The 23,126-nt window shown below is 39.1% G+C and overlaps 2 protein-coding genes across 2 annotated transcripts; both read left to right on the forward strand.

Annotated features, from left to right (window-relative positions):
- The first annotated feature begins 2,880 nt into the window (after nucleotides 1–2,880).
- LOC117442024 (troponin I, fast skeletal muscle-like) lies at nucleotides 2,881–8,620 on the forward strand. Its single transcript, XM_034078020.1, has 6 exons — nucleotides 2,881–2,903; nucleotides 2,994–3,030; nucleotides 4,310–4,438; nucleotides 4,979–5,068; nucleotides 8,152–8,328; nucleotides 8,534–8,620. Exons 1-6 carry the CDS (start codon nucleotides 2,896–2,898, stop codon nucleotides 8,618–8,620), a joined length of 528 nt encoding a protein of 175 aa, XP_033933911.1. The 5' UTR covers nucleotides 2,881–2,895.
- An 829-nt stretch (nucleotides 8,621–9,449) lies between these two features.
- Nucleotides 9,450–20,728, forward strand: aph1b (APH1B gamma secretase subunit). The gene is made up of 6 exons (XM_034106588.2): nucleotides 9,450–9,742; nucleotides 12,276–12,446; nucleotides 16,893–16,966; nucleotides 17,163–17,285; nucleotides 17,496–17,623; nucleotides 19,019–20,728. The coding sequence occupies exons 1-6, from the start codon at nucleotides 9,630–9,632 to the stop codon at nucleotides 19,184–19,186; spliced, it is 777 nt and encodes a 258-aa protein (XP_033962479.1). The 5' UTR covers nucleotides 9,450–9,629; the 3' UTR covers nucleotides 19,187–20,728.
- The last annotated feature ends 2,398 nt before the right edge of the window (nucleotides 20,729–23,126 follow it).

Below are 23,126 nucleotides of genomic sequence, written 5' to 3' on the forward strand. Positions count from 1 at the left end.
TTTTCTCATTGTAGACGAGCAGACAGGGAGACAGAAGGACACAGGACAAGTGCACAGCAGAACGAAATTACATTGCGGGACAACAGAGGCTGGCTACAGAGGTAAGTTGTGATCTGTCAGTGTTTTCCCTAGAATATATAGTGCTTGTGGATATGTAGCCAAAATAAAACCTCAACCGACACTGCGCACAGGATGGCATATTGCCACAATGGTCGAATGATGCAGCAGGCAGTCTGCAATTTATATATTGGCATTCATATTTTTGTTTACTATTTTTGTAGATTCCAGGTTTATGTCAGAGCAGTCACAAAAAGGATAAGGCATCCTCACATGTAACTGAAAATATGTGGTTTATTTATTGAAATGCCACTGTAAACCTTGTTTTGTTGTGGACAGCACTCGAGAGTTAAAGATCAGGAGAAGGAAACATGCTGTGAAGTACAATTAGGAGTAATGGTGTTAAAACCTAGTCATATACTTGACTTGGAAATATGTGTTCAGCATTACTTTCACAGCTTTATTTCAATTTTAGATAATGATATATCTTTTAAAGGTATGTGATACCATCCTGATGCACGCCAAGGAGCGGTTCTCCTTCACCCAGCACCTCATCAGCATGGAGAGTTGTTCCAACAACACAGTGTGAAGTTCCCTGATGCAGCACTTGAAACGACAGTGCAGGCGTACCCCATGTTGAACAAGGCCAAGCTCAAAATGGAACTGTCCCTCATCTATGATAACAGCGAGTTCAAGGCTGTACCAGTTTTTCATGGAGAACAACCTTCAGAGCACTTTCACAGAGACTGTCAGTCTTCTCAGGATCGTCATCACCACACCCCTGACAACAGCTGAAAGAGGTGCTTCTCTACTTTGAAGAGGATCAAGACCTTCCTCAGAAACACCATGTCACAGGATCGCCTCAATGCTCTGGCTATGCTCTGGCTATGCTCTCCATGGAGAAGAAGCTTGTCAGGGACATTCCTGACTTTAATAAGAAGGTCATTGAGAGGTTTGCCACCGAGAAGGAGAGAAGAACAACATTCCTGTCAAAAAAACATCTACGTTTTCTCACCACAGTATTGCTAGTGCCATTGTTTTTAAGTTGTTGTACATAATCCCCGGGTGCCGTTCATAATGGCAGCCCACTGCTCCTAACACTAAGATGGGTCGAATGCAGAGAAACCGCTTTGTTACATAGTACCATACTACGTAATGACAATAAGTTGAATCTTCAATCTTCTTCAATAGTCCTCAGTCTCAAATGCTTAAATTGTTTATGGAGCCATTACAATTTAAGACTGGTAAATTAACGTGGAAAACTCCTGTTTATTTTTGCAATAAGTTATACTGGGATGTTTACTGAAATTGATTGCATGTGGCACAGCCCGAAACAAATCTACCAGCCGCCTTCTGTGTATATAACATGTATTAACCAAATATAATTATTCGATATAGGCCTACTTGGTCCAAAAGTAAAACATACTAATTATGTAGAATGGCTTATTTCAGAATAATTTATGTGACATTATTGGTTTGTAATTATGAATGATCAATATCATATATAGACTTTTTTGTTTACTGTAATTTTTAAACTCTAACGTTTTCTTCATGTACAAATCTAAAATTTGAAAACCAGATGATTTATGATAAAGCTTGAAGAACATGTGTGTGTGTGTGTGTGTGTGTGTGTGTGTGTGTGTGTCCTATAATCTCCCCCTCCCAGTGTGTTTGAGCAGCTGAGTAAAATGGGAACCTGTAACAGTCATAAATCCTCCCAGTTTAGAGCTGACAGCTGCTGGGAGGCTTTTTCTGGTCCACCACCAGCCTCACATCTATCCCAAACACAGTTAGTTGTTATTTAGTTTTGATGTTAAATAATTAAACCCAGATGAAACCCAGATGAAACCCCCACTGCAGACTGTTTAGTTGGGATTAGTCTAGAAAAAGTTTCTCAAATGCACAGTTTTGATGCTTTGAGCACCATACATACCATTTTAATGATATGTATTACATTTGAGCAAATCATGAATTTAATTAACCTCAAATAAATAGTCAGACATGACATGCAAATGGTTTACATTTGTAAACAAGAGTTACTAGAGCTAAATGTACTGAATGGATTTATATTACTGTGTGTGCAGGAGTACATCTGACACACAGACAGATGAAAGGAGCAGTCAGCTGTTACAGACTACAGCTGAGCTGACTCAGAGGAAACCAAGGACATCAGAGAAATGCCTTTAGTTTAGCAAACTGAGCATTCATTGTCTCTGTAGAAGATCATGTGTTTATTTTATTTTCAAATATCACAGGCTGTTCTTTATACTTTGTCTCCTGATAGATCAATTACTTACAGTCCTCTGTCTGACTTCGTTCTGAATGCATTTCGACTACTCTGTTTTTTTTTTTAAACAAAAGGAAATAGTGCATTTGTTGAGGACTATTTTTTGCAGTGGATAAATACACAATTTTGTTACTGCAGTGAACATTTGTGGCAGCAGGAAGGTGTATTTGGGAATCAGTCAAAATAAACTTCAGTGTGGTAATAAAGGAACATCTGGTCACCCTAGTTGGTAGTGGTATTTGTGTGAGATGCAACCTTTAACCTCGAGAATTTAAAATAAACATAACTCTTAAAAACTACTAAACATTTGAAGTCCCCACATGATCCCTCTAAAGATGCTTCCAGAAGAAAATTCCTGAAGCGTTTGTTTTAGGCTCAGCTGCCACCATCGACCTCTCTGTCTGGCATTTAACAAACTTCTGAAGACAACTGCTACTGGTCCCAAACAGACACACTGAACCAACATCTATAAAGAGACCAGGCTGCTGAGGTATTTTCATGTACCTCTCTTTTCTTCTCCCGGCAGCAGACAGGAATTAACTGCTGGCAGGATGGCAGAGTAAGTCCTGATCTATACTTTATGAATCTACAAAACTCACAGAATCACTGGTAATCATATTTGTTCTTCTGTCTTACTGTTTCTCTGAAGGAAAAAGGTATCGACGAGTCGGAAGAATCAGATCAAGGTAAAGTCGGATCAAGCTTTTGTTCTTTGTTTTTCAAATGTTGTGAGGCAGTGTTTACAAATTGTAGGGATTGAACTGAAACACTATCACCATCATAAATACAATTTCAAATTCATCTACTGTAATTTGCAGTTTAATCAAGTGTTTTTATTTAGAAGGTTTCCTGTTTATTTTTGTACTAACTCTACCTTTTCTCAAAAAATATGAACAATTGACTGGGATGGCCTCCTTGGAGTTTTCTGATCTCAACCAAACTCCACCACTTTCTATTTTTAAACTCCATGACCTTTCCTCTTGTGTCACTCTCAGGATAACTAGTGACACTAGAGGAATCTAATCAGCAAACATTTTGATAATACATTCATAATTTATGTCATGTGTAACACAAAGTTGGCAAACATGTACTTGTTCCAGCTAGCCCTATACAATTATTTGCTGCTTTTCTCTGTTTTGCATGATTTTAAAGTTAAAATGTATATTAGATTTTGGACATTTCAACACACTATTATTGATAGGTTTTCATATTTTCCGATATTTTACTAAACAATTACATTACATGTCACTTGTTAGACGCTTTTATCCAAAGCGACTTACATACTCAATACTGTGGGCAATCCCCACAGGAGCAATTTGGGGTGAAGTGTCTTGCCCAGGGACACAACGACATGCTGACTGCAGTGGGGTTTGAACCTGTGACCCCCTGAGCCGAACACCCACACACAACCCACTGCGCCACACGCCTCCCTAATTCATGAACTATCAATTGATAAAAAAAAGTGTAGAAGAAAAAAGAATCCTCAGATTAATTAAGATGACTGAGCATTATTGATACTTCAAATATCAGTTTTTTCATTATCATATATTTGTATTATCTCTTCATATGTGAGTGAAGAAATGTAGAATAATTGTAACATCAATCTAACACAGTAACAACATTTAGATTAATAAAACATGAGAAAGGTGGAAAAACATATATTCATGGTTTTTAGAATGCACTTTACCAAGACTTAACACAAACTTAACTTTAGAAAGTGCACCAGAATAAATAAAGTATTATTGACAGTCTGAAACATTGTTAGGGGGGTTTAACCTATTGAAGTGTAATGAACATTTCAGCCTCTGTTACCAGCACTAGAGGCTTTAATCCAGTTTATATCTATTATGTGGCCAACAAATGTGTATTGTGTATTAAGTCAGTTAGAAAGCAGCTTCTTATCCTATAATAAACACTGGATTGAGAGTTCCGGTCATCATGGTCATCCTCTCCTCCTCCTCTCAGAGCTTGATGCTCCAGATCAGTCAGACAATTCTGGAGGAGGAGGCGCAGGAGGCCAAGCGAGAGAAGATAAGACACATGGAGGAGAACTGTCCCTCCGTCTCCATCCCAGGAACCATGCCGGATCTCCAGGTAAAACTCAACATCACCTTTATGTTGGGTGGAGGCCCAGAAGAAACACAACAGACACGGGAGATGTTAGTCTTAGCAGCTTTAAAAGGCCGGTTGATACTGCAGAGCCAAATGGGTTGGCACAAGGCACTTGAACACACATTAGGTTTTTATAAATACACTTTTTTTTAGCATTCAACAACAATGTCTTTCAGTGCCGTTAGGGAAACTAAAATCCCATGGGAACTCCCACTGTTAAACTTTTTTTTAGAAACATATCTACTATAATCCACTGGAGACATTTTCTAATTTAAACATGTAATAATCTCTATGGTCTCTCTTTACATTGTCCTTTTACTGTCCAGCTATTTTTGCCAGGAGAACATACATTTATATAATTTGTCCAATATTTGCTATTAAGTATTACAGTGTAATAGCATTATATGTACCCAATAACATCTCTATACTACCTCATAGGTCTATATCATGCCTTTTTTTCCTCAACCCTATTTTCTCTCTTTCTTGCTCTTTCTTTCTTTTCCTTTCTATTACAAAAATCAGGAGCTCTGTCGGAAAATTCACAAGCAGATTGATTTGTTGGACGAGGAGCGATACGACATGGAGAACAAAGTGAATAAGTCCGACAAGGAGGTAGGTAGTTTTTTAACAAATGTTATTTTTTATTTAAAGCTGCTTCATTTCAAGAACCAATATCAGCTACACCATATTTTAAGTACCAGGGCTGATCATTTGAACCATATGTCAGGAGGCCACAATTGTTCACTCATCCCCAAATTCTAGATTTTTTAGATTTGTTCTTTTTTTCCACTCGGGTCATTCTCCACGGGAACCAGGGGCGCCGCCAGCGATTTTGGGCCCCATGAAAAGATATCACATTTTGCCCCACCACCAGGCTCAGGCCACGCCAACCAAGCACAATTGATGTAACCACACCTCCAGAACCCAACCGACTCATTTATGCTTTAAATAACTCTACCTGTACAGGCTTGCATCTATCTTGTAGTCCAATACTAACTGCACAATATTTACTGACACTGAGCGGTGAACATATAACACTGTGCAGACGTGCAACATTCTTCTGCAGTAGAATTCACTATTTGATATAACACTAACATTCCTGACAATAGACCTCAATAGTCATCTTTTATGGTGTCCATGCCTTTTTAATAACATTTTTTAATGGAACATTCAAAAATCTAATTAAATCTAACTTAAATATACATGACCTCTTAAATTAAAATAAAGTGAACATTAACACCAATATTATCATTTATAAAATGCTATAACAAAAAAAATAACATAAGCAGCAGATTTTTTAATTAAATATACATACCAACTACTATGCATTACCTGCATTTATTAAATGTCAGCTAAAAGAGGAGTGAAATGAAAAACCTCAGCATTTTCTGTGAAGATATTAACAGTATAGGATACCGAATGTCAGCAAAACATTACAATTATTATTTACAATGGACTACGCTTAGCTAGCAGACTAATTTCCACCACTCATGGTGGACCACACCCACCTTTTCTTTTGAAAAACTGGGTGACATACTGTCGCCCTTTAGTCCCTCTCTCTTGTCTTTCTCTCCTTTCTTTTCTTTCTTGAAAGCCTGACTTTGTTAGTGGTTGAGACATGGCACACACGTAAGTACTAGCATCCCTCCTCACATGCTCTCACTCTGCTGCTAGAAAGTGTGGTGCCGCCCTATGGGTGCCGCACAGCGTTTGGAGGCAGGACCAAACCATTACATGTAAATAGAGGGGGGTGTACAGAGGCTTTGGATAATTAACTTTTGGAATAAAATAAGTTAAATGAATCGTAAGTTTAGTGAGTACATTATCAATATGATGTTATATTAATGTTAATTATTGATGATTGATGAAAGGTTATCTAAAAATATTTGGGACCCCTGTCAGTCACGGGCCCTTAGAATCATCCTAACTTTTCACCCCCTTACGGCGCCCCTGACGGGAACATTGCAAAAAACAAAGATTAAATGGGCCCTAGCCTGTTTATCCCCACGGGCCCGCCGAAGGGGCCGAAACCACAACATCTGCAAGCAACAGTGTCTGAGGGCTTCTTAAGATTGAATAAACTATGAATGTTTCATATCCATGTAACGGGAAGAAACTCAGCTAACTGATGCTATGAACCATTTTTAGCATAAGAAAACACAAGACTAACACTGAGCCTCTGAATTAGCCTTGAGCGAAAAAATGCTAACGCCGTTAGCACAGAACTCACGGTATAAAACCCATATTACTTATCGTAAATGCACATCCAACCCATCGATTAGCATTGTGAGATTACACAGATTCGATAGGTATCTGTATCATCACTCCATGATCAAAACTCGCGACATGAGAAACAAAAACAGACATCACAATACGTGGTATTAGGTAGCCAACACGGCAATATGTCTTACCTTGGTCGTTGTCTGATCAAAAGTTGTCTTCAATGGCATTACAACGATAAAAAGGCTGCTGAAGGTTAATCCATAGGTTAATCCAATGTGTCTGTGTCCCTTTGAAATGATTTCTGATAATCCATCAGCTATAAACCTTGTTTTAAGTTTTCAGATTTCAGAGCGCATAGCTCTCATTTCGCAATGGTAATGTTGATGTGTATGTGGAAATTCCCCTTCGATTCTATTGGCTCTAACGGTTCAAAAGAGATGTCACTCATCAAAATCGACCAATGGGTTCCAGAGAAACGGCAAATACGCCCATTTCCACCCAAATGCCCTCAGAGGTGGACTTTTTTTTCTAAACCTCTCTAAAAAGGTAAAATGTCACTTGTTTTGCATCAATCTTGATACAGGGTTATTATATGTTGTACTTTGGATTCCTAAAGCTTTTAGTCTACTAACCCATCATCCAAGGGTAGTTTTCACTATAAGTAAAAAAGATTTTTTGGACGGACACTATAATTTACATTTTTTTACTATGTTCAATCTGAATTTTCATTAAAATAAAAACATATTGATTCTGACTTTTCTACATCCAACTCACAGGTTTATCATTACTTTGAGAACAAAGATTATTAATTTTCCCCTTTTAGAAGTTATGGTCATTTGTTCTGGAAATGTCATTTTCGAGCCTGAGACCTGAAAAACAGGCTTGGGGCTTAACAGGCTAGTATGCAAATGCTCAGGTTCATATTTGTATTTTGTGCCTGTTTACATGATTTAATATAATTTAATCTAAATTAATAAAAAATGCTTTATGTTTCTCATACACTGCCTGTGCTGCAGCACCTCTTTTCACCCTCTGTCTGAAACCAGAGCCCAGTCTGCTCTGATTGGTTAGCTGGCCAGATCTGTTGTGATTCAACACTCAGAGAAGTCCCGTCCCTTAGCCTATCACGTACAATGTGTTGGAGAGCTGGCCAATAGAAACATGAGTGTCACATATGATGTCTCTATGTTAGGGTTGTAAACAAGGAACTACAATCGAGGTGTTTCAGGCAGTGGTTAGGAAAGAAACTCCCTCTGGAGGGAACTTTTGGAGCCTTTGCAGAGCATTTACATGTTCAAAAACCTATAACACGATACAGGAAAGGGAACACCCCAAAAAGCATAATAGGGCCACTTTAAGACTTGTCTTGTAATCACATTTATATTCAAGAGCACCCACACCAACCATTTTCCATTGAAACAGATTGCAGATCTTTAATTATAGACACACTTACAGATGGTCTTCTTTGTCAGATCGACGACCTGAGGATGAAGGTTCAGGATCTGAAGGGGAAGTTTAAGAAGCCGGCCCTGAAGAGGGTGCGGATGTCGGCCGATGACATGCTGGCCGCTCTGCTAGGCTCCAAACACAAAGTGTCCATGGACCTGAGAGCCAACCTGAAGCAGGTCAAGAAGGAGGTGAAAGAGGAGGTGGGTGCTTCAGATTTTGTAGTAAACACTAAAGGAAAACTCAGAGGATTACATTTTCATAGTACAGTAGTTCTTAGGTTCCATCTCTAAAATCAAACTGTGGCATAAATATACAACAACAAACAAAGAAAGAAAAAAATACATTAAAAGGGTTTTGAATAATTTATTCCAAGGGATTTGAATCTCTATTTCTCTTACTTTGCAGGAGAAGCAAACAGGAGATTGGAGGAAGAACATCGAAGACAAGGCCGGGATGGGCGGCAGGAAGAAAATGTTCGAAGGAGAGGTTTAAACCCTAGTGTGTTATTTTTCTGTCGACAAGGGTTTTTAATTTCTGTATATTATGTTGTGACAATGTGTATAAAATATAGAATAAATAAATAATGTAATGCTTTGTGTTTCATGGCAATAATTTGATATATCATGAAAGAAAAATAGGTTGCTACAGAACAAATATTGTAAGTGCTCAAATCAAGATTAACGCATTTCATCGGCTCTGGCAACATTGACTCAATGAAAGTCATGCAATTACTGTAAGTGTACAAATAATAGAGTTTTTGGTTTTACACTGATTTTAAAAAGGCTATAAAAGCTTATTATTACTATTACTTTGCTTAATAGAAAAGAGAAACAAATATTTGCGTGCAAACCTCAACATGCGTCCATAAATCCTGCTCTAATTTGTATTGACGTGTTTTGGACATGGAATTAAAAGATATACGTTTTTAAACTTAGACAATATCTGTAAAATACACTGAAAATGTGTCTGATTGTGCAAGGATAGATTGCCCCATTGAGCACTAACCATGTCGTTTTTAAACGTGTTCAGTATTGTCATTCAATACAATTTACCACATTTTTAAATTACGCCCATGGAATTAAACAGTTATGTAGTCATCGACTCATCAACCTTATCGGAGCTACATGAAACATTGATACTATATTTTATTGCGTGAAATAAAAATAAAACGGTAATATAACATAAAACCATAAAACACATAAAGTAAGCAATACATATCAATTCACATATTTTAACTAAACTCATTGTTTTTAGTGTGGAAATGTTGTCTTTTTCAATAAAGTTTTAGGGAAGAAGGTTTTTTTCAGTCACGTGATGTGACGTCACGAGTAGGTCCTGTGATACGCTGGTGGAAGTAAAGGGAATCAAACCATCAGCTACAACAGCAGGCTGAGTTTATTAACAATAAAAGACCAGTATCTATAAGTTACCGTGTAAAGGACCGAGACAAGGCGCTTCAGGTCGCGCTGCTGGCCGCTGAAACCCCCACAAAGAAACAACGATGACGGCGGCGGTGTTTTTCGGCTGCACCTTTATTGCCTTCGGCCCGGCCATCGCTCTGTTCCTGTTTACCATCGCCCGGGATCCGCTGAGGGTCATTTTCCTCATAGCCGGGTGAGAGTTAATCTATATTCTTTGAGGCTAAGGTGAAAGTTACCTTATCTTGAGAAAGTAGCGTATAACTGCCGTGTTTAACGCTGATACCCCAGTATTTACCAGTGTAAATTAGCTTGCTAGCTAACAGACCGCTTCCTTAGCTAGCTGCTACTAATAGCTTCAATTTTGGGAATTTGTCTTGATAGTTTATTTCTTATTACACAGAACATACCCTCCAGACAAATATGCAATGGCAAGATACATATTTAGTTTTAGAGTCCATTTCCTCTTCTCTTTTTGTATGTTTAGCATTACTTGTAACAATTTTATTTTGAATCGAGCTATATCAGCTATTCACCACTTGTTGTAATTACAATCAGTGCAGGATGATGAGTATACGGGCCACACAGTTATGGCATTCTGCAAGTTTTTGACAAGTTAAATTGCTAAAACATTTTCTTATTCTTTTGAAGCCCTGTGGTCAAAAAGGGGAACATTGACTTGCTGCTCCATGGTTTAAACTTTGAGTATAGAATTTAGCCAAATCACAGCCCTCTTTATTTTTCAAAATGAGACTCGTTCAAATTATGTTTTACATTTTTACAATTAGCAATGAAAAACTTTAAAAAAAAATAGTTTTCTTGATGTTGTCACCAAAATGTGTAAAAGTCAGTAAGTAAAATGTATTTATCAAATCAGACTTAAAGGTGGGGTAGGTAATTTTGAGAAACCGGCTCGAGATACACTTTTTGTTATATTCCATGGAATGCTCTTAACATCCCGATAGCAATGAATATCTTAAGTGCTTTGACAAAAAATCCATTCAAAAATGTCATCTGTGGAACTGTAAAAAGCACGACCAATCATTTTAGCCGGCCTGTTTTTTTATACCTGACCCTCAGGCCAGGTCTTGTGCCAAATATGGCCCTTTGTTGAAATATGAACACCCTGTTGGAATAGCTTACATTCAACCCATTTTTTAGACTGTAAAGCCGGGTGTGACTACTAAGAATTGATGGTAGGTCAATAAGGATATTAGTTATTTAACTGAAATCATACTAAAGATTACTTTTAGGAATCCTCTCGGGTGTCACACGTGCGGCCCGTCCACACAGCGGCGTGCGCTGACGCTTGCCGGCGGGCGTGTCTGAAACTCGACCAACAACCAATCACATGAATGTCCTGCCCCTGACACACAAGCAGCGGTTTGATTGGCTAGAGCTTGTACTGGCATATGATTCGATTGGCTGACGCCTCGCCGAGGCGTCAAAAGTTGAACATTGCTCAACTTTTGCAGCGAGCCACGCCAGCTACGCTCCGCGTCGCTTCCCACGATGCATTTCGGCTAAAAGTGACGTCACCCCATTCAAAGTGAATGGTGAAGCGTCAACGCACGCCGCTGTGTGGACGGGCCGTTAGGACTGTGCATCTTCACTGGTCTCACGATTCGATTACGATTATCCTGTCTTCGGTTCGATATCCCGGTGCATCACGATTCATACCAATGCGTTGCATCCTCAATTTTCTATATTACTGCCCATGGCTTATTTTTCATCAATGCATACATGCAGTAAATACATATGAACTCTCTTTTTATTATTTAGAAATCAATAACATAAATGTCTTGACATTAATTTATAAACCAAAATAAATGAATTGTATAGGTCTAGCCTCCCTATATCTCTGTGTGAAGTTGTTCCATCCTCAAAAACAAAAAGCTAATGCTTCTGCAGTCTAGCTGCAGCTTCTAGCCACGGTCTTCTGTTAAAGAAAGGACACTGAATGTCCTGAATGTGGCATCACACACAGGACTTGAGTCTGAACACAGCAGACAACAGGAGTATTTACAACAGCATATACAAACTAAAATACTGCATGTGGGTGCACACTTACATTCACTGTATGAGATTAAATTAGCTTCATTATATCTCAGTGATTAAGTGAATAATAAAGTTTCTATCGGGTCACTATCAGCATGTCACTCATTATTTTCAGGGAGGAGACGGTGATCGCGGAAGCTTTTTTCCTCCTGCCTTCACAAACTTTACACACGTATATATCGTCTGAAAATTGCTAGAGGACATTCATACTTTGCAATCCAAGACTTAATTAAATCCACCAAAAACCTGACATGATTGTAACGCGATTATTTTTGAAAAACATAAATCCCTGTCTGTGTCTCTGAGCCGCAGCGACACGGAGTGATTCAGAGCGGGTCCTTCTGCTGTCGGTTCTGGACTGGTGTTCTTGTGTTGGTGGATAAAGCAGACTGCTCCGTGTTGCTGTGCCGCTGTCACGTATGTTCCCTGATCTCTGCGTCACCGACCGATTTGATATTAAAGTGACAGAAAAAACGTTATAGTAAAGCCGCGGCCGGAAAATCAGGAAGCAACGTTACTACTCTATAACCGATTATCTTCCGTCACTGCTTCGAGACCGAATCGTCCACGTCCGCATCGTAGAAATGATTATTTTCAACCCCCCTAGTCACACTGGCCTGTTTCTGAGCCTCTTTTCATATAACTGATTGTATCTGTTTATTTCTCATCAGAGCGTTTTTCTGGCTGGTGTCCCTTCTGCTGGCCTCTCTGGTCTGGTTCATCTCGGTTCAGATCAGTAATAAGGAGAGCGCGGCGCAGCAGAAAGGGCTCCTCATCTTCGGAGTGGTGCTGTCCGTCCTGCTGCAGGAAACCTTCCGCTTCGCCTACTACAAGCTGCTGAAGTAAGTCGCTGCTACAACACTGTCTGACGCTTTTACAGACGCCTCATCCTCAACACAGTCTCTGTTCTCACACTCAATCTGAGCAAATTCGGTGGGAATCATCTGATCCTGAGCTTTTTAACACCATCGGAGTTCTTACATATTCTTTGTAGTGGAGTTATATTTTGTGGCATGAATTCACATTTATTGAATTTTAATATAATCGGTCAGCAGGGGATTTGTACTGCTCGTAGATGCCTATAAAGTCTTGACATGACTTGGTAGAAATCTGATGTAAAATAAAGACTTTTACAGAAGTTTGACATTACTGAAGGAGGGAGGGGAGTGTACACATAATCCTGAGGACAGTAACTAGTTAGATCAGCTATATACTAAGTGTATATTTAATACACTTTTTGTTTCACTGCTTTTGCGATTTTATACAAGAGATTGTTGTAGTCATTTCTACTTCAATATCTACCTAATTTTCCATGAACAGTACATTTAAAATATATTTAAATGTGATCACAATGACCTTTTTGAATTTAATTTCATCACACAGATTTAGATGTAGCATGGAATTAGAACAAAGCAAATGTTAATAATAACATCAGCAGCCACTAGAGGGCACTACAGTGTAATACTCTTTGAACTATTCTGCATTGAAATGAATGCCAGTGCTTCCTTTACCCAGTCCAGAGCCCTATAATAGGCTCTGACCCAGTCCATGCTTTTATGAACAGAACTAACGCAGAGAAAGTGATTCTGAAACAAGTACTTAGTGTTTATAATGCTCTACTGCGTAATAGAGAGGGAGAATAATACACTACTTTTGCTTTTGCTAGTTTAAACAATCAATCAATCAATCAATCAATCAATCAATCAATGTTTATTTATATAGCCCAATATCACAAATGTTACATTTGTCTCAGTGGTCTTCACAGTGTGTACAGAATATCAGTATGACAATACGACACCCTCTGTCCTTAGACCCTCACATCGCACAAGGAAAAACTTCCAAAGAAAACCCAGTTTAAAGGGAAAAATGGGAGAAACCTCAGGGAGAGCAACAGAGGAGGGATCCCTCTCCCAGGACGGACAGACGTGCAATAGATGCCGTGTGTAAATTGAAAAGATAATACATTTGCAACATAGGTAGTCCAAATGTTTGGAAATGCATGTGTGTATAATAGGAAGATGAATCCACGAGGATATCCATCCAGGACCTATGATCCAGGACCACAGCCACGACTCAAGATCCAGCGCTCGCGATCCAGGACACAGGACCGCAGGATCATCCATGACTCCGGATCCCAGCGTATATAGACACCAAAAAGAAAGACATTTGGGGAAGCTGGGTTAATCGGAACATGAGTGTACACGGGTATAGACAGAGAGAAGGAAGAAGTAAGATGTCCCCCGACAAACTAAGCCTATATCAGCAAAACTAGGGGCTGAATCTAATCAGCCCTAACTATAAGCTTTATCAAAAAGGAAGGTCTTAAGCGCACTCTTAAAAACGGATAGGGTGTCTGCCGCCCGAACACAAACTGGAAGCTGATTCCACAAATGTGGAGCTTGATAAGAAAAGGCTCTGGCTCCCATTGTACTTTTAAAGATTCTAGGAACAACCAACAACCCTGCATTCTTGGAACGCAATGCCCTAGTAGGACAGTAGGGTATAATGAGTTCTTTAAGGTAAGATGGCGCCTGCCCATTAAGGGCTTTGTAGGCGAGAAGAAGAATTTTAAATTCTATCCTGTGTTCTATAGGGAGCCAGTGTAAGGCAGCCAGAATAGGAGTAATGTGGTCCCTTTTCCTAACTCTGGTTAGTACACGAGCCGCAGCATTTTGAATCAGCTGAAGCGACTTGATTGACTTCTTAGTACTCCCTGATAATAGAGAGTTACAATAATCCAGCCTAGAAGTAACAAATGCATGGACTAGTTTCTCTGCATCGTTTTGAGGCAAGATATGCCTGATTTTTGCAATGTTACGTAGATGGAAGTAGGCGGTCCTTGAAATTGATTTTATGTGGGCGTTAAAGGATAAATCCTGATCAAATATAACACCAAGATTCCTTACAGTCTCACTGGAGGCCAAATTAATGCCATCCATAGTTAGTATGTCTTTAGATAATTTGTTTCGTAGATTCTTCGGGCCAAGTACAATAACTTCAGTTTTGGTCGTGTTTAACATCAAAAAGTTTAAGGTCATCCACGTTTTTAAGTCCTTAAGGCAGTCTTGAATTTTATTTAGATGATTAATTTCATCAGGCTTGATTGATAAATATAGTTGAGTATCATCCGCATAACAATGAAAGTTTACAGAATGATTCCTTATAATATTGCCTAACGGAAGCATATATAATGTGAACAAAATAGGTCCGAGCACAACAGATCACATTCACAAGAATATATCATCAGTGTTAATGTGCTAGTGCATCTTCAAAGGGCCACACATGAACGTCTTACTCTTGGTTATTTCCATAAGCCATCCGTTTGTTTTTCATGATAGTTTTATCTTCAGTGTGCCATGACAGTTAACATGCAGAGACACTTTCTCATATTTATGACTTTCATAATATAGCATTATCTAAACCTTCACAAACTAATGAGCTAATCAAAATGTTTGACATGACAGTTAACATGCAGAGACTTGAACAAGTTATTTTAACAATCAGATGAAAAACAGCTTTGGTTAATATTTTTGTCACAGTTGCAGACAGTCTTTTAATAACAATCTCCACTTGTTACCATGCATGCACTTTTAACGTTATTTATTTTAGGTATTTTGTTGCATCTATGACTACTATTTTTAATAATCTGACTTTTATCCTCAATTAATTGATCAAATGTTTGTTTTATGAAATGTTTGTTTATATGAAATGTCGCAATTTTCCAGAACCAAAAGGCTATTTCATCAAATGTCTTTTTTTGTCAGACTCTGACTACAGTCCAAAACCAAAATATATTCACTTCATTCCCATCAAAAATAAAAACAAACCACAAATATTCACATCTGAGAGTATAGAACCCGTACATGTTTGCTTTACATAAACTTTAAATAGTTTATGTAAAGCATAAAGTAAAATACTTTAAAAGAGGCTGAATGATGTAATTAAAACCAACATTCACCAACTTTCATTCTGTTAGGGAATGGATAGAAACCAGTGGTAAATACTTTACTACTATACTTTACAAATATTTTACTCAATTTTAGAACAACATGCATAAATCTTCGCTGCAAAGCTGTATGTTTAATTGTGTAGTGGAATTATTTATGGGAAGAAGTCATAAAAATAAGGCCTTTTCTAGGGATGTCCCGATCACCTTTTTTTGCTCCCGATCCGATTCCGATCATTTGATTTTGACAATCTGCCGATATCGATTTTTCCCGATCCGATCTTTATGCAATGCATTAAGAGAAAAAAAAGGTAACAGATAACGGCTGGTCATCCAACGCGATTAATTCAGCTATCTTGGCTGTTATTGTTTGGCCTTTTCTCTGTTCTGGGGCAGTTTCTCTTTCTTTTTAAAAGTCTCTGAAAGTGTCGGTTGTTTCAGTGCCGTTACCTGAGTGGCCGATGTGTACTCATCGTGTTGTTGTTGGTGTTTGTTTCTCAGGTAGCGTATTAGATTGGTCGTGTTGAACGTAGCTCTGTTCTTTCCACCACGCGGAACCTCTGCCTTGCAAACATTGCATCTGGCTGTTACACTGCCTTCGCTTTCAATTTTATAATACTTCCAAACTGCTGACATTTTCTCTGTCCCGACTCCCGAGTCACCAGCTGAACGTAGCCTCTCGTTAGCTTACTGCTACTATTAGACACTGCACACACTCTGTTGCCAGATTTCAGAGAAATAAGCAACCCGGTCTATGAAAACAAGCCCAAAGAAAGCAACACATACATGATGTTGTGTAATTTTAAACCAAAACTAAGTCCTCAGGATGACTTTAAGACGTGAACATGGTCATTTTGTTTTGTAACATTAAATTAAATTATATATAAAAAAAAAATCCCGATCCCCGATTTTTTTCTCCCGATCCCCGATCTTTTAAAAATCACGTGATCGGCTCCGATCTCCGATCACGTGATCGGATCGGGACATCTCTAGCCTTTTCCTTTTTTTAATACCACACATATTTTTGGCGTTTTTGAGGCAAACACTGTAGCTCAAGTGGAGTTTGTGTCAGCTCCAAAAGATAACGTACACAATGTCAAGAGACATTTTGTGAAAAAAAAACAAAAGCTGACTTTTTGACTCTGTTATCATCATCATCATCACACCCTGACTCCCAGCTGTATCCCCTGTTGTGTTTTCATTTTCTATTAAAGATTCATTGTTGCAGGCCGTATCATCTTCCTCTGTCTGACATACATATTTCTGACTGATGACCTTGTTTACAGCTCACAGTGAAGAATGGGAGCTTTAGGCTCATGTTTGTGTGCGTGTTCTCTTTCAGGAAAGCAAATGAAGGCCTCCTCACTCTCAGCCAGGAGGAAACCATGCCCATCTCCATACGGCAGCTGGCCTATGGTACAGTTAGTCTGCACATCACCTGCTAATACAACTCTTATTCTTTACTTTTATGTCTAAAGAATAATGATATCTCAAACTCTGTTGCTTCTTTTAGCCATTCTTTTTAAATCAGGTGTATATGATACATCAAAAATGCTCATATCGTCCATTTCTGTGGAATAAACCACTCCTCTTGTCGTCCTGGTTACCTCAGTGTCCGGCCTGGGCTTCGGCTTCATGAGCGGAGCGTTCTCCGTGGTGAACATCCTGGCAGACTCTGTGGGGCCGGGGACTATCGGGATCCACGGAGACTCTCAGCACTACTTCCTGTCCTCAGGTACCAAAGCTCACAAACACCTTTAGCTGTTGGATCGTTCCAGATGGAATCGCTACAATGTGTACTTTGATGTTTAAATGCATTTGTGTTAGCCTTTTACAGTCAATAAATAGTTGTGGCTCTCTCTACTCTTACATGTTCTAGCTGATGCAGACAAACCAATTAAGAAACATATTGTGTATTTGATGAAGAAATGTAACCCTTATTCAGCCTTCATGACCCTGGCCATCATCCTGCTGCACATGTTCTGGGGCGTGGTCTTCTTCGATGCCTGTGAGAAGCAGCGCTGGTGGGCGGTGGCCGCCGTCGTCATCAGCCACCTCCTGGTGTCCTGCCTGGTGAGTGTTGCTGGGGGTCTGAGCATGATGAGGGCTGGTGGGAGGAACTGTTGTTCAAGACCGGAGCAATACAACTGATTTCAATAGACTTCACTCTCATGTGCAACACAAGTCCAAGAAGTGTGTTCATATGAAATCTCTACATTCGTTTCCGAAAGCGCTGCATTTAAATGTAGAATTATGCGGCGCGTAGTAATCAGCAGCGAACCGCTTCAACGCGTGTATTTCGGTTTATGCGCAGCCCCCCGACCCCCCTAGAGGATGTGACGTCTACCCCCCAATTAAAACATGTTCATACAATACTGAATCCATTTGAAGCCATTTTGACGTATATGACCTATGTCAATAAGTTTCTGTTTTTGTAGTGTACTTGTCTTTTGTAGAGATTTTTCATTTATTCTTCATATATAAAATCTCGCCTGGGCAGCAAATTGGCTAGAACCGGCCCTGGTACTAAGCCTCAAGAGCCTTTCTTGTGCTGGCAGACACATGGAAAAACAAATTGGCGGGGCGCACTTCGCACGCGCACACACAAAAACGGGCTCCGCGCTCACATTATGCTGGGCCCACATGCCTTAGCACCGCTGCTATGATTCTATCCTAGGGGAAACACTGTAATGTATGGAACCCAATTTGTGTTCTTTGAAATTGAAAAGGATATCGCATTGTGTTTGTTACTTTCGTTGCAGTTGTATATGTCTTAAGTGTAATTTGGCTTGGCTTCCTATTTTCTATGGACATGTTTTATTTTGAAGGAGAGTTGGCACAGTTGCTTTGGAAACAACGTGACGGAGATTAACGGAGAAAAGTAATATCTACATATAAAGACGGAGAAAGTAAACTATAACGTTTATGGTTAAGTGTTAGCACCCCCCGAAGAGGCACAAGCTCTTACATTATATTGGAGATTTCATTCAATTCAATTTGAAAAAAAAAAATGGGGAAAAAACAAACAAAACAAATATCCGAATAACGAAATTGAAACCCGAATAGTACTCCAACGAACGAATATTCGGATATTCGGGTTCAGCCCTATATCAAGGTACACATGAGGGTATTCACAGATCATGGAAATTCCCCATGATGAATTATTAAGCACGGAGCGCTAGGACCCAACGGCGTCCTAGCACGAAGTGCAAGGAACCTATTTAATGTTGCTTTTATTGCGTAATGAATATTATTCTCCCACCATCGGAGAATAATATTCATTATATCCGCTTATTACCTTTTTTGACATTATTACTTGGTATAGTGGCCATTTTCTCATATGTATGACTTTCATCATATAGCGTTATCTAAACCTTCACAAACTAATGAGCTAGTCAAAATGTTTCATAGCAAAACTGTTTTCATTGTACTATCATGTTGACCCGTGTTTCCCGTCTTCTCCCGCAGACCTTCCAGAACCCGGAGTACGTGGCCAGCCTGGTCCCCACCTACGTCATCCTGTTCGTGATGGGCATTTGGGCGTTTTACTCCGCCGGAGGCTCCCTAAGGAACCTCAAACTCTGCCTCACCTGCAAAGACAAGGACTTCCTGCTCGCCAACCACCGGCCCAGATAACGCAGCACACAGGGCGCTGTGCAGGACTCTTTACCCAAAGATGACCGAGTTCACACACACACGCTACAGTTGAATTTTCTACTGCAACACTCCCCACACACACACACACACACACACACACACACACACACACACACACACACACACACACACACACACACACACACACACACACACACACACACACACACACACACACACACACACACACACACACACACACAGCGAGGAAGCAGAGTTAATCTGCTGTTTCACTAAGAGGTATTTCATCTTGAATCTAAACACATAAAAGAAGAATCAGAGAAGGGTCCTTGAATGAAAGGAACCAACTATTTGGATTCATGTCCACCTCAGTTTGTTGGTATAATACAAAATGTCTTAAATCTAGCTGATGGTGTCCCCTGTTTGTTGCCTGATGCTTCGAAACGAGCTGACAAAAGGTGTTTTAGATAGAAACGTTTCACATTCTGTAAATATTCCAATGTTTTCAACGATCTTCTTTTCAAATGTGTCAAAAGGTGAATTTCTCATTTCTGATCAGAACTCTTTGTGTAAATATTTATGCATTTTTAATTCCCTGCTGTGTAGATAGTACAAATCTTTTTTTCAAGATGTGATATCTTTTAGTCTGTGTAAGAACTTGCCTTTGATTTGAAATGAACACAGATTGACAGAAGCTGAGAGGACATGTGGTTGTTTGCAGTTATCTAGAGACCATGAATTTATAACTTCTGTCGGGCAATTAAATGGAATCACCATGACTTCCTTTAGTTGATTCTTTTATTCCACGCTTGAGTATTTATGTCTCAAAGATAATGGTTACTAATTAGAAGGGTGAATGCATAAACATTGCATTTCATCTAATTTGCACGCTTTTGGCCGATTGTACTTCTCATGGTATTCTGAATCGCTCTAACATATCACAATTCAGTCCCACAGGAATTAAAACATTTTAATTGATACACTTTGCGGCTTCCAGTGTAATCCTATGAAAAATAGTTGCATCCTGTTCTTGAGAGAATACAAATGTGTAATATCGCCAAGTGAGTCCTTATCAAAAGGCAACTGGATTCAAATGAAGAGACTCAGCTTCCGTGTAGATAAACGGATGGTTCATGTACTTTATTGCTCACTCCTGTGTGTACACAAATCCACTATTATAAAAACACAAATAGGATTAAGAACAGGTGGACATTTGGCCTCCATGATTTTTGAATGTTGAATTTCTTTGTCGCCTTTTCTATTTGTGAGTGCAGGAGTTATCATGAATACTCCAAAATCAACAAATGTTTCCCATTTGCACCTGCTTTTGTGTTGGTGTTGATCTGCTTGTACAGTTTGTATAGATGACATTCCCCCATGTTTCTTTCTACCAGTGAACTAGTTTAAGGTGATGCTTAGCACATGTTTTGTTACTTTATTCCAAACATAATCAAATAACGCTGGTAGGTAGAGAAGACTTAGTCGATGCAGTTCACCTACAGAGTCATTAGTGCAGACCATAATAGAATCCTGCAATAAAATCTCCCTTCATAAAGATTATATTTTTTGGTTTATTTATTTCAAAAAGATGTTTATTCTGGTCATTTTGGAGGGCTTAGTTTGTGGTACTGTTGAACTCCGTTATGTAGTCAACCTTTATAAACAAGGTGGACACAATGAAACCCCCGTCAATATGAGGCAATGCTTTCAACAGCATGCAGACAGTTATGTTTCCCTCGGAAGGATTCATAATAACTTTGATATTCTCTTTACATAGCATCACCATGAAAGCAACATTTTAAAAGGGCCCTATTCTGCTCCTTTTTAGGTTCATCTTTGTATTTTGTGCCTTTTCTGTGACGTTGACTTGTCAAAAAGGTCTTTATTTTTCTCAGGCAAGGCAAGTTTATTTATATAGCACCTTTCAACACAAGGCAATTCAAAGTGCTTTACAACAATGAAAAACATTGAGAAAATGGCATTTAAAATACGTCATTAAAAAACAAAGATAATAAAATAAACAAAAGAAAAAGTACATGGATAAAAGTTACAGTGCAGTCTAAGATGTGAATAGTTCAATTAAAAGCAGCGACAAAAAGAAAAGTCTTCAGCCTGGATTTAAAAGTAGTCAGAGTTGCAGCGGACCTGCAGGTTTCTGGGAGTTTGTTCCAGATATTTGGAGCATAATAACTGAACGCTGCTTCTCCATGTTTAGTTCTGACTCTGGGGACAGAAAGCTTACCAGTCCCTGAAGACCTGAGAGATCTGGATGGTTCATAATTTAGCAGGAGGTCAGAAATGTAATTTGGGCCTAAACCATTCAGTGCTTTATAAACCAGCAGCAGTATTTTGAAATCTATTCTTTGACACACAGGAAGCCAGTGTAAAGACTTCAGAACAGGAGTGATGTGATCCACTTTCTTAGTGTTAGTGAGGACTCGAGCAGCGGCGTTCTGAATCAGCTGCCGCTTCCTAATATATTTGTTAGTGAGACCTGTGAAGACACCATTACAGTAGTCGAGTCGACTGAAGATAAAAGCATGGACAAGTTTTTCCAAATCCTGCTGTGACATTAGTCTTTTAATCCTAGATATGTTCTACTTTAAAAACATCATGACAATAGACTCTTTACATCTTCAATAGGTATAGGTCTGTGACTGTATGCCACAAACAGGCTAGAGAAGTAAAACAGTATTGAGATAAAATAATACCACATTTACTTTACAAGTCCTCCGACAAATGCTCATTTAATGCAGAAAAATATAAAATACAGAAAACAGTCATTTCATGTCACCTCTTAATGAGCCGTCTGCGGGACACAAAGCAGGCGCCAGGTTTCCAGTACTGTATGAGTGAGTGAGTGTGTGATGTCGCGAAAGCATTATGCTTTCGGATGATGCTTCATTTCTCACGTCCAAAAAGACAATCACACAAACTAATCAGAAATCACTCACTTTAAAACAAAATTAAATCTTCTTGAAATGTCTCATTAATGAGTGCAGGGACACCCCCCCCCCCCCCCCCTCTCCTAGTCTTGTTTCCATTTATGAAAGCAGATACCTCCTGGCTAGGCGACACAAAGCCTGTTGGGCTCTCTTGAGGGCTTCAGTCAGTCAAAGGCCTTTTTCACCCAGACAGCAGACAGACAGGGCAGGAAGTGTTTCTTTTGCAACAAAAAAATCCCCCAAAACTTTCTCATGCTTATGAGTCCATGCAGCTGTTGACATGGGGTCAACTCTGTGATATTAAAAGTTCATGTTCCATGTCAGGTTTCAGGAGGTGATGCCTTCAGGTTCACGTGTTTATCACTGATCAAATTACCTGACTGCCTGTGTATGATTTTTCAATATTTTGGTTTTCAGGTGGCTGGAGAGAAAATGCCATGTTGATGTTGAAATCTGTACAATTTAATGTATTTTTTTTCAGTGCAGTAATTTCAGTTTATTGCACCACACTTTAATCATTCATCTCACTTGGAAATCTACCGTCATGTAGAAAATAGCCTATGCTATACCTTTACATTTTACTTCATATACATGTGCAATACTATGCCAAGTAAGTGAAGTGGACACGGTGCAAGTAATGCAACAAATCAAGCAGGGATAATGTAAAATTGTAGAGAAGATATTATCAGTTAATTGGAAGTTGTTGAAAGTGTGTTAGTGTTTGTATTATCCTAAAGAGCTTGAGTTTTTTTCATTAGATTATGTTTAATTTGGCATGGCCATTTGAATCCCCACCGGTTCTGTGATGTTTCCCTCACAGTGGACCACAGAGTGGCACTGTTCCCTGTAAATACTGCACAGTTACATTTAAACCTGTGCTGAATTATTTGTAACATTAGGTTTGATTTGATGACAGCACACGTAGATAACAGCCGTCTCATTGGGTTTGGAGGTCTGTAAGTTATATATGAATTCTATGTAATTGAATTGTTAAATATCTTACCAGTGGTTGT

Source organism: Pseudochaenichthys georgianus, chromosome 3 (assembly GCF_902827115.2).
Source record: "Pseudochaenichthys georgianus chromosome 3, fPseGeo1.2, whole genome shotgun sequence".
NCBI lineage: Eukaryota > Metazoa > Chordata > Actinopteri > Perciformes > Channichthyidae > Pseudochaenichthys > Pseudochaenichthys georgianus.